Source organism: Danio aesculapii, chromosome 19 (assembly GCF_903798145.1).
Source record: "Danio aesculapii chromosome 19, fDanAes4.1, whole genome shotgun sequence".
In the NCBI taxonomy this organism is placed as follows: domain Eukaryota; kingdom Metazoa; phylum Chordata; class Actinopteri; order Cypriniformes; family Danionidae; genus Danio; species Danio aesculapii.
Window position 1 is genome coordinate 48,809,614 of NC_079453.1, and position 14,623 is coordinate 48,824,236.

Consider the following 14,623-nt stretch of genomic DNA (forward strand, 5'->3'; position numbering starts at 1 on the left):
TCTCTTTCCAGAAAATTGCCGCAACGAATTTGCTGGTATTTCCAAAAAGGGACTGTTCACACATACAGACCTTTCTGGAGATTGCCGGTAATTTTCCGGAAAGATCTGTATGTGTGAAAGGGGCTACAGTCACAGGCCCTTAAAATGCATGCAAATGAAACCTTTTCGACTGTATGATGATAAGAAAGTGCATGAAATTTGATGAATTGATTTGATATTAATACATTAGGGCATTTAATTTTAATAGGATGAGCTGTTTATTTTAGTTGAAGCTTTTATTTCTATTGTATGTTGTTGTTTATCATTACACTTTATTCTTTAGTCTCCATATTTCTGACTAGCTGAATGCCTAATTTTCACATCCCAGTGTTGACCGTTATGGCCAACTATAATCCTGAGTCGACATTGCAGATCTTGCGATGTGACTATTGCAGATGCATATATTGCTATATCGATACTAAAACAATATATTGTGCAGCTCCTATTTAATATGACCTTAAAGGTTGTTTTAGGAGCCAAATGCAACCAAAATGCAGTCAGATTGGGACTGGGTCAGGTTTGAAATGTGCAGAGTCATGCTTATTCTGCAAATTTCTTCAGTAGAGTTTCTCATTAGCTCCGCATTAAAGGGGCAGTTCACCCAAAAATGTGTTAGGTGGGATAATGGGATATTTAAAGGGATAGTTCACCCCCAAAAAATGGTTATGTGGGATAATGGGATATTTAAAGGGACAGTTCACCCCCAAAAAATGGTTATGTGGGATAATGGGATATTTAAAGGGACAGTTCACCCCCCAAAAATGGTTATGTGGGATAATGGGATATTTAAAGGGACAGTTCACCCCCCAAAAATGGTTATGTGGGATAATGGGATATTTAAAGGGACAGTTCACCCCCAAAAAATGGTTATGTGGGATAATGGGATATTTAAAGGGACAGTTCACCCCCCAAAAATGGTTATGTGGGATAATGGGATATTTAAAGGGACAGTTCACCCCCAAAAAATGGTTATGTGGGATAATGGGATATTTAAAGGGACAGTTCACCCCCAAAAATGGTTATGTGGGATAATGGGATATTTAAAGGGACAGTTCACCCCCCAAAAATGGTTATGTGGAATAATGGGATATTTAAAGGAACAGTTCACCCCCAAAAAAATGGTTATGTGGAATAATGGGATATTTAAAGGAACAGTTCACCCCTCAAAAAATGGTTATGTGGGATAATGGGATATTTAAAGGAACAGTTTACCCCCAAAAAAATGGTTATGTGGAATAATGGGATATTTAAAGGAACAGTTTACCCCCAAAAAAATGGTTATGTGGGATAATGGGATATTTAAAGGGACAGTTCACCCCCAAAAAATGGTTATGTGGGATAATGGGATATTTAAAGGAACAGTTTACCCCCAAAAAAATGGTTATGTGGAATAATGGGATATTTAAAGGAACAGTTCACCCCCAAAAATGGTTATGTGGGATAATGGGATATTTAAAGGGACAGTTCACCCCCAAAAAAATGGTTATGTGGAATAATGGGATATTTAAAGGAACAGTTCACCCCAAAAAATGGTTATGTGGGATAATGGGATATTTAAAGGAACAGTTTACCCCCAAAAAATGGTTATGTGGGATAATGGGATATTTAAAGGAACAGTTTACCCCTCAAAAAATGGTTATGTGGGATAATGGGATATTTAAAGGAACAGTTTACCCCTCAAAAAATGGTTATGTGGGATAATGGGATATTTAAAGTCACAGTTTACCCAGAAATGTGCTATGTGTGATAATGTCATATTTAAAGGGACAGTTCACCCCCCAAAAATTCTCTTATTCTTCACTCGTTTCAAATCTGTTTGAGTTTATTTTCCCTGTTGGACACAATTACTGAAGAATGGCAGAAAAAGCAGCAATTATATTTTCTTGTTTTGCTATGGAAGTCAAGGGCTGCTTATTCTAACATTGTTTAGTATGTTGTGTTCAGAAGAAAGAAAGGGAATGAAGAGTAAAAATGATATAATTTTCCTTTATGGGTGCACTTTAAATATGCCATTATCACATAAATATCACATAAAAAAACAACCTATCCAAGAGATGATGACAATGCACTTGGCATTTTGTTTGTAAAACTTAAGTCTAGTTTTTATTACCTTAATATAAGGGTTGAACAGCTGAAATCTTCTAAATGTATGATTCAAAAGTCTATTTATTTAGATACAAAGCTTAAAGGGATGTTATTAGGGCTGCACGATATTGGAAAATCTGACGTTGCGATGTTTTGCCGCGACAGTATAAATATAATTTCAGCATATGGTTTGAATAGCTCTATTTGGAAAGATTGACTGGGATGATCAAGTCTTTTTCTTTGCAGTGCTTCTGCATGAAGTATAATAAATTACAAGCAAAAATAAATTAATAAATAAACAGTACGTTATGGTTTTCTGGGGAGTCTAACAATATTCAAGTACAGAAAAAAAAATTATATATATTTTTTAACCTTTAATAAGTCATGTAACCCTGTGATGTGATTATTGGGGATACACACACAGTTTTTGTGTCTCTTTAAATCCAAATGAGCTGTTATTCCCCGCCCCCTTTATAAAACAGTGAGGAATTTACAGCCTGTGCCTCAGAAACGACAGCAACATCAAACAAAACCTTGTTTTTTTTATCTCTCTTTAAATTCCAAAACCTGTTCCCGCCCCTTTATAAAAGACATCATACACCTGTTTTAATGTCCCAAAAAATGCCCCCCCCCCCCCCCCCCAAGTTGATATAGTCCAGCGGTAAGAAAACCTATGGCTTATGGCATTATTTTACAGTTTAAAAAACTAGAACCATCATTAAAAATTAGTTTCCTATCGAAAATGCTATTACAATTCCCTTTTAAATTGTCATTTTATACAGCACAATGAATAAGAACTCGGTTAACAATAAAAGGACTTTTCGTTGTGGTGATGGTTAAAATAAAAATACTATAAATTGAATGAAATTTCTTCATTAATGGACTTGCTCAACATGTGATGCTTCATATTTTTTTATTTTTTTTATTGTGCCTGGACATAAATTAAGGTTTTGTTTAAACCTGTATTATTTATAGTGATGTATTATTATACAAATAATAATAATATAGTATTAGTAGTAATACTTTAATAATTTTTTGCAATTTATAGTAAAACAGTAGCAAATGCATTTTAAAAAGGCATTTTGAGATGTATATACACATCCAAATGGCTCTTTACAAAAATACATTTGCTAAATAAAATCAGAAATGGCTCATCGCTGAAAAAGGTTCCCGACCCCTGTTATAGTCTATTGATTGTTGGGGGGGGGCGCTTTTTGGGTTTTCAGCGTTTTTTGGTCAGCTTTTGGGCTGGAAACAGTCACCAACATCTGGCAACACTGGAACTTTAGAGGTTTTATTGATATAATGGTGTGCTACAAATAGGGTTGCCAGGTTAGCGCATTATTTTGGCAACATTCTTCAGTATATCTTCCTTTTTGTTCAACAGCAAAAAGAAACTCAAGTTTGGAAGTTAAAGATGAGAAAATGACTGAATTTTAGAGGTTTTATTCATATAATGATGTGCTACAGATAGAGTTGAGATATTCATACATATTTTTTTAACCCTGTAATAATAACGATCACCAGAACATGACCGTTTTCAATGGTTAAATTTTTTTATTTCTCAGTTCACCATGGCTTCTAGGCTTATGTCTTTAAACACAACGATTAGATGCTCGGTATTTCCCTCAAGTCCTCACCAGACAGATAAATCTGTAAAAGGTGAAGCGTCGTGCGTTTATAAAACAGCACTCCAGTGTGGAATGACGGAGGAAGCTGGAAATAGCGTCCAGGCCCGGCCGTCAGTCACATTCAAGCAGGCTGATCTGGAGTCAGCTGCACTTTATTTAACGCAGAAGGGGTTGCACAAGGTTTCTGTCACTCGCTACTGCTTGGAAAGCGTATTCAGTGGTATGAATCCTAATGTGCTGATAATAACAGTCCAGCTTCATGTCGGACTATGTGGACTGGAAGATTATATTTCTTTTTTTATGTAAAGAAGGCCATAGTTCAGTTCAATTCAGCGCTCTTTTTACGTTAATTGCTGTTTCAAAGCAGCTTTACAGAAGGTGCACATTGTTGTTTTACTAGTGCTTAAATGCACCTTTAGAAAAGTGCTTTATTAATCAAACCGGTCAATAATCACCTGTGTTTGGTGATGTTTTGTGGTGCCTCTGCAGGATGAATGTGATTTATTTATTTATTTTTTGTCCCTGTTTGAAGCCTAGTGTGTTTTTACTGTGCTATGTTGTATGGTAGCGCCAATAATAACACAATCCCTGCTGTCACCTCAGGATGGCAAGGCATCTCTGAAAGATTTCATAGGAGCACCTTTGCCCTTTGACCTGAGTGAGAAAAAGGAAGGTTTTGTTTCATCCTTCATGTTTAATTGCATTATGTGAGTGGTTGTTGTGAAGTGATGTTGGTCATCTCTACTGTACTGCCGCCTGTGTTATGCTTATTTTCTTTAATTTGGGGCAGAGGTTTTGGAGGTTTGCTTGATATGATAGTGTGCTATAAAAAGGGTTGCCAGGTTAGAACAATTCTCTCATTTTTTTACAAGTCATAAACACATATTGTCTCAAATGCATCAATATATTCATTAGTGATCATACTAAGTCTTGTCAAATATAGTCCTATTAGGTGATTTAAAGGGACAGTTCACCCAAAAATTTATTTCTGTGTCATTTATAAACCTAAATTATCCATAAATGTAGGTTTTAGATGATTTCCCCATTTATTGTGCTTTTGAATTTGCATTGTTGCACCTTGATCTTTCCTGCAATGACTTTTGATGTTAAACATTTTAAAAAAGTGAATATTATTGATATTTTTAATACTTTTAAAGTAATATATTGTCTGGGTTTGTGCTTTTTTTTGGTATAAATTGTGGTATAAAAACCTGGTAATTAACTAAAAGTGCTTTTTCTGTTTTCCTATGGACTTAATTCTATGTATAATATATTATTTCTTATGCAGTCTATTGTTTCAAATGACTTTAAATGTCAATAAAAGTCTGCACAGTTTAATTTTTATCATCAAAAGTCCACAGAGCAGAAATGAACATCCCATAATGCAATTCAAAACCATAAATAAACAGAAAACACCCTTGAATCACAAAATATGGAAATAGTTGATTATTTTTAAGTGATTCTAAACTTGTATAAATTTCGTTCGTCTGTTGAACACTAAAGATTTTCTGAATAATGTTGGAAAAAAAGCAGATATTTAGGAACAAAAAATACTATAAACCATGAATAGTTTTGTTTTTTTGTAACAATCTCTTCAGTATATCTTCCTCTATGTTCAACAGCAGAAAGAAACTCAAGTTTGGAAGTTAAGCATGAGTAAATGACAGAATTTTGGAGGTTTTATTGAAATAATTGTGCGCTACATATGGGGTTGCCAGGTTAGAACAGTTTTTTTTTTTTCTTTAGCCAACATTCTTCAGTATACACCATTTTGATGGATGTAAACAATAACAATGGTCCTAACGTATATCCTGTTTCACAATTTTAATCATTACAGCTTCCTAGAATCCCAAAATGACAGCGGTTTAAATGTTAAGTTATGATTGAATTGACTTTTGCTACAAATATGAAATGGTTTGACAACAAGCAGGAAATGTTCATGGGCCAGTGACATCACCTCATTGAAATGGTCTGTATTTTCCTTTTTAGGTTGCCAGGTTGGAATTAGAAAAATATTTTTGTTGTTGTTTTGGCAACATTTGTCAATATATCCTCCTTTAACCACAGGCAGAAACAATCTCAGGAAGTTTGGAAATTAAAGGTTAATAAATGACGTAATTTTGGAGGTTTTATTGATATTATGGTGTGCTACTAATAGGGTTGCCAGGTTAAAACAATTTTTATGTCAACACTCTTTAGTATATCATCCTTTTTGTTCAACAGCAACTAGAAACTCAAGATTGGAAGTTAAGGATAAGTAAATGACAGAATTTCTGAGGTTTTATTGATTTATAATGGTGCGCTACAAATAGGGTTGCCAGGTTGGAACAAATCTTTTTTCGGCAACATTCTTCAGTATATCTTCCTTTGTTCAACAGCAAAAAGAAACTCAAGTTTGGAAGTTAAAGATGAGTAAATGACTGACTTTTGGAGGTTTTATTGATTTATAGTGGTGCGCTACATATAGGGTTAACAGGTTAAAATTTAAAACAATTCTTTTTTTTGTTGTTGTTGTTTTGGCAACATTCTTCAGTATATCTTCCTTTTTGTTAAACAAAAGAAACTAACTCAAGTTAGGATGTTAAGGACGAGTAAATGACTGAATTTTGGAAGTTTTATTAATTTAATGGTGTGCTGCAAATAGGGTTGCCAGGTTGGAGCAATTCATATTTAAGTTTTTGTTTGTTTTTTGTTTTTGGCAACATTAGTTAATCTTTTTTTTTTTTTTGTTCAACAGCAAAAAGAAACTCAAGTTTGGAAGTTAAGAATGAGCAAATGACAATTTTTTTTGGAGGTTTTATTGATTTATAATGGTGTGAAATAGGGTTGCCAGGTTAGAACAAAACGTTTTTACATTTACATTTAGTAATTTAGCAGACTTTTTTAGCAGTTTTAGGCAACATTCTTCAGTATATCTTCCTTTTTTCAACAGTATAAAGTTTGGAAGTTAAGGATAAGTTAGTGACTTATTTTGCAGGTTTTATTGATAGAATGGTGCGCTACAAATAGGGTTGCCAGGTTAGAATTGAACAAAATTTTTTGTTGTTTTGGCAACATTCGTCAGTATATCTTCCTTTAACAAACAGCAGAAACAAACTCAGGAAGTTTGGAAGTTAAAGATTAATAAATGACATAATTTTGGAGGTTTTATTGATATTATGGTGTGCTACAAATAGGGTTGCCATAAAACTATTTTTTCCTCTGCTTTTTCACCAACATTCTTCAGTATTTCTTCCTTTTAATCAACACCAGAACTCAGGAAGTTTGGAAGTTAAAGATTAATAAATGACATAATTTTGGAGGTTTTATTGATATTATGGTGTGCTACTAATAGGGTTGCTATAAAACATTTTTTTCCTTTTAATCAACACCAGAACTCAGGTAGTTTGGAGGTTCAGCATGAGTAAATGACCGAATATAAATATTTTGGGTGAACTGTCCCTTTAAATGCCATACAGTGTATTCTGCCATCCCTGAACTCATTTTCTCACCCGTCTGTCCAGGGCAGACAGTAAAAGTGAAAAGCGCTCTGAAAGTGCAACGGGGTACGTAATGAAAGGCAGAATGCTCTCATTGTTCCTGATTGCTTATTTAATCAAAACTGCCCTGTGTGTGTGCTGTCCGGCCCGAGGCTCATTGTCTAAATGCGGAGGGGGAAACAGCCAGCAATGTCGCTTTTTGAAAACTGTCCAGCTGTCAAAGTAGCCCTGACATTTTCACAATGCGCTGCTCATCTCCTGGGTCCTGCTGTCCCCCAGTTCACAGGACCCCATGCATGTGACTTTCAACACCACTTGATGATTCTGAGAATACGTTATTATATTAAGTATTAATAGATGCAATTAATATATTTATATATATTTCAATGTTAAATGTTGGAGAAATTAGACTTGACATTAAACCTATATTTGAAAATTGACTCACCTAAAATGTGTAAACGCAGTCAGTGGCCTTATCAAAACATAGCATAGTTTGAGAATTCCAACCAGTCTGACATAGCAACAGTGGCTCAGCCAATGGGACACATTCGGGGGAGGGGCATGTGATTGTTTGACCAATAGCTGACAAGGAGAATGTTCAGCTGGATATAACTTGCTTCGTTTATTGAGACAGCCCAATCACAGAAATATATAAAACGTTGTTGGTTGTTTAATATAGAAACCGAATATTCTAATGTCAAAATTAGACATTTAAACCAATATTTGTAGATTAATTTGCCCAAAATGTATAAACCCAGTCAGTGGGCTTATCAAAACATAGCATAGTTTGAGAATTCCGACCAGCCTGACATAGCAACAGTGGCTTAGCCAATGGGACATGTTTGGGGGATGGGCATCTGATGGTTTGACCAATAGCTGACTAGGAGAATGTTCAGCTGAATTTAACTTGGCACCTTTATTGGGATTAAAGTAACTTTCGCTCACAGCACAATCACTTATATATATATATATATATATATATATATATATATATATATATATATATATATATATATATATATATATATATATATATATATATATATATATATATATATATATATATATATATATATATATATATATATATATATATAAAACATTGTTGGTTGTTTATATAGTAATATATCTTAATGTCAAAATATCCTACCATATATCCTAAAGTCAAAATTAGACTTGACATTAAACTGATAATTGTAGATTGATTCACTCAATGTATAAACACAGTCTGTGGCCTTAACAAAGCAGCATAGTTTGAGAATTCGACCAGCCTGACATAGCAACGGTGGCTTAGCCAATGGGACACATTCGGGGGAGGGGCATCTGATTGTTTGACCAATGGCTGACTAGGAGCATGTTCGGCTGGATTTAACTTGACTCATTTATTGAGCTAGCCCACTCACAGTAATGTATAAAAATTGTTGGGTGTTTCTATAGAAACTGTATGGATCCCACCAAGTAATTTTGTATTTCATATACTATGTTTAGACGTCTTGACTACAATGAATTTAAATTTGGGCTGTAAATGAAAATCTAATCTAACTATATCCCCAAATTAGACTTGACATTAAATCAAGATTAGTATATTGATTCACCTAAAATGTATAAACTCAGTCAGTGGCCTTATCAAAACATAGCATAGTTTGAGAATTCCGGCCAGCCTGACATGGCAACAATGGCTTAGCCAATGGACCATGTTTGAGGGAGGGGCATCTGATTGTTTGACCAATGGCTGACAAGGAGAATGTTCAGCTGGATTTAACTTGCCTCATTTATTGAGATTAAAGTAAATTTCTCTTACAGCACAATCACAGAAATATATAAAAAGTTGTTGGTTGGTTATATAGACACCGTATAGATAAATCACTCATAGTAATTTTGGGTTTAATATGTTTAGACATCTTGACTAAAGTGAATTTAAATTTGGGCTGTAAGTGAAAATCTAATCTAACAATATCCCCAAGTTAGGCTTGACATTAAATCTATATTTGTAGATTAATTTGCCTAAAATGTATAAACCCAGTCAGTGGCCTTATCAAAACATAGCATAGTTTGAGAATTCCGACCAGCCTGACATAGCAACAGTGGCTCAGCCAGTGGGACACATTTGGGGGAGGGGCATGTGATTGTTTGACCAATGGCTGACTAGGAGAATGTTCAGCTGGATTTAACTTGCCTCATTTATTGAGACAGCCCAGAAATGAATAAAGTTGTTGGTTGTTCATAAAGAAACTGTATTGATGGATCCCACCAAGTCATTTTGAGACCTTTTGGCTAAATTATTCTAAATTTGTGCTAGAAATTAGACACAGACAGTGGCCTTATCAAAACATGGCTCACTGTGTTTGAGTATTCCGACCAGCCTGACATAGCAATAGTGGCTCAGCCAATGCGACCGATTCGGGAGAGGGGCATACGATTGTTTGACCAATAGCTGACTAGAACAATGTTCGGCTGGATTCACTTGGCTCATTCATTAAGATTAATTTTTTATCACAGTGTGGTCATTGGAATATATATAAAGTTGTTGGTTTGTTATATAGAAACCGGATAGATGAATCACACACATTATATTAAACTCAAAATGACTGTTTAAACATCTTGGCTAAATCGATTTTAACTTTGGGCTGTAAGTGAAACTATAATCTAACAATAGCCCGATATTTAACTTTTGTCATTGAATAAATATCATACTTCACATTAATTTCTGTGTATTTGATGACTAGTCTAGTTTTGAGCTGTTCCATTAGCTCAAATTTCGCCATGTTTTTGACAATCTGCCAATGTTTAAAGGTCTTTTATCTTCTTTTAAACACAAATTATTGCTGGGATAAAGCAATATATCCTAATTCAATTTGATTACATTATAACTTGTAAGTGGACGGAGCTATAGATATGTGTGGATGAGATTTGATCTCTTTGACGTTCTGATTGGTGGAATTTTTCTGTAGAGCATCATGGGTAATGTAGTTTTTCCTAAATGAATTCCACTTTAAACAGACATATATAGTCACTTAAACACATTTTACTACAGGTTTATCTTGAGGTTATTGTTAAATCATTTTCCCAATAAAATAACGTTTTTATTTTTGAAATCAAACTTTTGCAAACTTTTGGCTTTTGAATTATTAAAGGTGATTTGTTTGTTTTTATTTTGTTAAACGCATGTATAAACGAAATAAAATCTCGACCAACCCGACATGACAGCAGTGACTCAACCAATGGTGTGAGTTTGTGGGCGGAGCTTCTGTTTGTTCACCCAATGACACATTGGGGAATGTTTGCAAAACCTGTTTGAAAACAGTAATTGATCGTACTCATAGGCTAACTCCACTCTTAAAGGGGTAGTTCACCCAAATCTGAAAATTCTGTCTATATAATTACCCTTATTCCAAACCTGCTTGTGTTTCTTTCTTATGTTGAACACAAGAAGTTATGAAGAAAATTGGTAACCTTTGACTTGCATTGTTTACTATGGAAGTCAAATTTTTAGCTGTCTACAAAATATCATCTTTAGTGTTCAACAGAAGAAAGAAACAAAGCACATCAGAGTAAAAAAATTTGAATGAACTATCCCTTTAATATCATATTTATTTAAACATAACAGGCCTAAATTAGCCGAGGTACAAAAGCACCATTGTTTTATTAGCTGTATTTCCATCCACCTATTTTTTTAATATGGATTTTGGAATATTGCGTAAAAAAAGTGCCTAATGTAAACACTAAGATGTGCATACATTTTAAATATATGCATTAAAAATCATGTGCACACAAATGAGTAGAAAACTTTGTGTGAACTGTCCCTTGTAATTACAATTGAGATGTCTATTCTGGCAACTTTATGTCTCTAATAATCACTAGCAGGCATTTTCTTTGTGTTATTGAATTGTGGAAATGGGGTGCTTGGCCATGCTTTGGTTGTGGTTTTTGTATACTGTGGGGAAAAATGTCTTCCGTATTTTATGATTTTATTTTTCCCCCTTTATTTATGCTTTTGTGTTGTATTATGGGAACTTAATCTTTCTTCTAACAACTTTTAGCCATGAAAAGTTTCAAAAAAGTGACTTATATGAACATTTTTATTAGTTTAAAGTCATATATCTTCTAGATCAATGTTGAATATTACGCTACAAAACCATGTAATAAACCGGCAGTACATTTTCTCTTATTTCTTCTGCATTATCCTATTCCAAACCACTAAAATGTCTCTAAAAGTCCCTTTTTTAAACTGTAGAGTTGAGTTTAACCTCAAAAGTCAACAGATTAAGTGTCCATAATGCAATACACAACCGCAAATGAACGGAAAACACAAACATTTGCAAACTGTTAATTAACAGTTATCTTTTACAGTGTATTTGACCGTGTGCCAGTAAGCTATGCTAACATATCATTTGTATTTTTTTTTTGTTCCTCACAGGATCCCCACTCACTACGTATACCCACAGGCCTTCATGCAACCAAGTGTGGTCATTCCTCACATCCAGCCAACGGCAACCTCCGCCACCGCATCTTCGCCGTACATCGACTACACCGGCGCGGCTTACGCGCAGTACGCTAGCGCAGCTACAGCCGCCGCCGCAGCAGCCTATGAGCAGTATCCATATGCTGCTTCTCCTGCTGCGACCGGATACGTAGCTACCGCTGGTTATGGATATGCAATGCAGCAACCGCTAGCTACCGCCGCTCCAGGATCAGCAGCCGCAGCTGCAGCAGCATTCGGTCAATACCAACCGCAACAACTGCAAGCCGAACGCATGCAATAGCAACCAAAGAGGCGGACGGGAGACGCGCAGGCATCCGAAGCCCAGCGACTGCTACTAAACGATGAAGAAGAAGAGGATGAAAATAGTTGCTGGTTGTGGGTTGATTGCAAGAGGAGGAAGAAATAGTAGAGATTATTAGTGAGATGGGAACTCCATTGCTTTCCAACTTGCTGTGATTTAAAACGAAAGTAAAAAAAAAAAAACGAGAAAAAAGATCGCAGAAAAGGACGGAATCTAGCTTTTTACTATTATTATGTTATCTTTATTACTATAATTAATATTAGAGTAGGATATTTATTGCGAAAAGAGGAGGTATGCAGCGACTAATCACTGTGGTACAGACGAAACCTTTAAGAAAAGTCCCGATGCTGTCATTAAAATGTAGGCGACTGTTTATTTCCCGAAGGACACTCGGAAGTGTCTTTGTTTTGATTCTAGAGCCCCCGTACCTTTATATTTATTCTCAATTTTTTGAGGGCTCCTTTTTGTTCTGTCTTTTTCTCATTTTTCTTTTGATCATCAGGGAAATGGAGCATTTTCAGCGAATTCTTACTATTATTATTATTATGATAATAAACGACAGACTCTGCCAATCAGGGATAGTAGACCTAACTGTGGCGAAATGGAGGAAGATCCAGTGTTAGCATGTTTTATGTGTTATGTGAACTACCTTTTTATCAATCTGATGCTGAATGTCCCCTTATTTCTCTGACTCCTGTGTTGACCTCCTGACCCTATGCAAAGAAAACAGGCCGTCGGGGACAAAACAAAGTGCAGGAACAGGAGATGTTCTTTCTTTCTTTCCCTTTTTTCCCCTTTCGCTCCCCCTCTCCCACCACAATGGGCATCGAACAATTTAAAGGCACTCTCGAAAAGACAAAAAAAGACTGAGATGTATTGTATTATATGCTTGCAAAAACACACACGGACTAACTAACATGTACGCTGTTACACACACATTTAAGTGTTATTGTTAATGTCTGTGGGCGATGCATACACACACACACACACACACACATAAAGATGACTAAGTATAGGGAAAATAAGCATGGGGCATTGCTCAATTAACTAGTACTAGAATCAGGAAGCAACTTCTGTGTTGGAAAGAACAAGCACTGATTTATACACACACACACGCACGCACACACACACATTGGATTGCTCTGGTGCTCGTTTGCTGAGCTGTCGCAGTGTCATCCCATTTTGGAAGCGGTCCTGCTGCGGGTCTATCAACAACCCTGTTTTTATCTTCCTGAAAGAGGGTCCGAACAAACCTGTGCATCTTCCCAACATCAGCGACGGATCTTTATCTGGAACAAGACGTGATAAGAGCAAGCTTTTTCACCCTATATCAACAAATGGGTCTTTATATGTTCACTAAAAACCCCCAAAACAAATATGTCTGAGCACCAGCACACTTAATAAGGTCTATGTATTTCATTGAGCAACTCTTTACAGAGCAGCACTACTTTAGCGAGAGGATCCCAGGGTTCTTTCTTTGTGTGCCTTACATTTGTAATGCTATTTAAAGAGATCTGCTATTTAAGATATTTATTTTGCGCTCTGAGGTCATGACGGACTTGGAAGCGGTACTGTATGGATATAATGTATTCATCTCATGGCATATTATTATTATAATTATTATTATAAGTTATTGAGTAGGCTTAGTTGTAGTATTAACATACTCAACCAAAAAAAAAAAAGCAAATGTTGGTGTAGGACTTATTTAAGATGCAATTCTGTATGTGCACTGTACAATTATTATTATTTTTTTCTCTATACATTGGAATTTTTAGAACATGACATTAAATATCAGCTAGTTTAATGCCTATTGTATGACTTTAATTTTATTGCAGGCCTATTGTTGTTTATTTTCGGGCATGTTATCTCCATTTGTCATATCCAGAACTGTTTAAATGAGAAAAAAAAGACAAAAAAGACATGGCGAAACCTAAGGGACATGCTGCTTCATACACTAGAATGTATTGTCAATGTCAAGGATGGATGCTGTGCTTCTATTGCTTTAAATATGCATCAGATGGGCTATTTTACACTGTTGAGAATTTTTATACTTGAACTCTTTCTTACAAGGGAAAATATGAGAAGAAAAAAAACCGAATAACACAAAACTAAGAAGCAAACAAGGACATTTTTCATTGTCACTGGATTTGGGCATGTAAAGTGTTCTCGATTATTTAAAAACGAGACGTTCTGTAGGTATTCAAGCCTTATTTTCAGATTTTCAACACTCTTATTTACTCTAAATGGAAATAAAAGGTTCTATATTTAAACCTCAATCGCTTTCCTCATTGCACACATTGCCTGATTTTCTGTCATTGAATGTTTTTGTACGTTGTATAACGTATTTCAAAAGTTGCACGCATTCTCGGTGAGTCATTTGAGTTCGTGCGTGTTATTAGGCGAATTGCAAAATGTTTAAATAGCTTGAAGTGCTCATGTTTTGTTTCTTACGCTCTTTGTTTAGACAGGCGGCTGGAGAACAAGCTGTCGTGCGTTTCACGTGGATGAAGGTGTCGTGAAAAAGAGGCAGATATTCTCAGTGTAAACACACACCGGCCGTCACTTCACCACACCACACACAGAGATGCTTATTTATGACCTTGTT

General features: G+C 35.4%; 1 protein-coding gene across 1 annotated transcript in view; it reads left to right on the forward strand.

Moving 5' to 3' along the window:
- Positions 1-14,294, forward strand: part of rbm24a (RNA binding motif protein 24a) — a 34,517-nt gene extending 20,223 nt beyond the window's left edge. Inside the window, exon 4 of the mRNA XM_056479481.1 lies at positions 11,652-14,294. Coding sequence (XP_056335456.1) covers positions 11,652-11,997 — 346 coding nt within the window. The 3' untranslated portion in view covers positions 11,998-14,294. The remainder of the gene's footprint in view (positions 1-11,651) is intronic.
- The last annotated feature ends 329 nt before the right edge of the window (positions 14,295-14,623 follow it).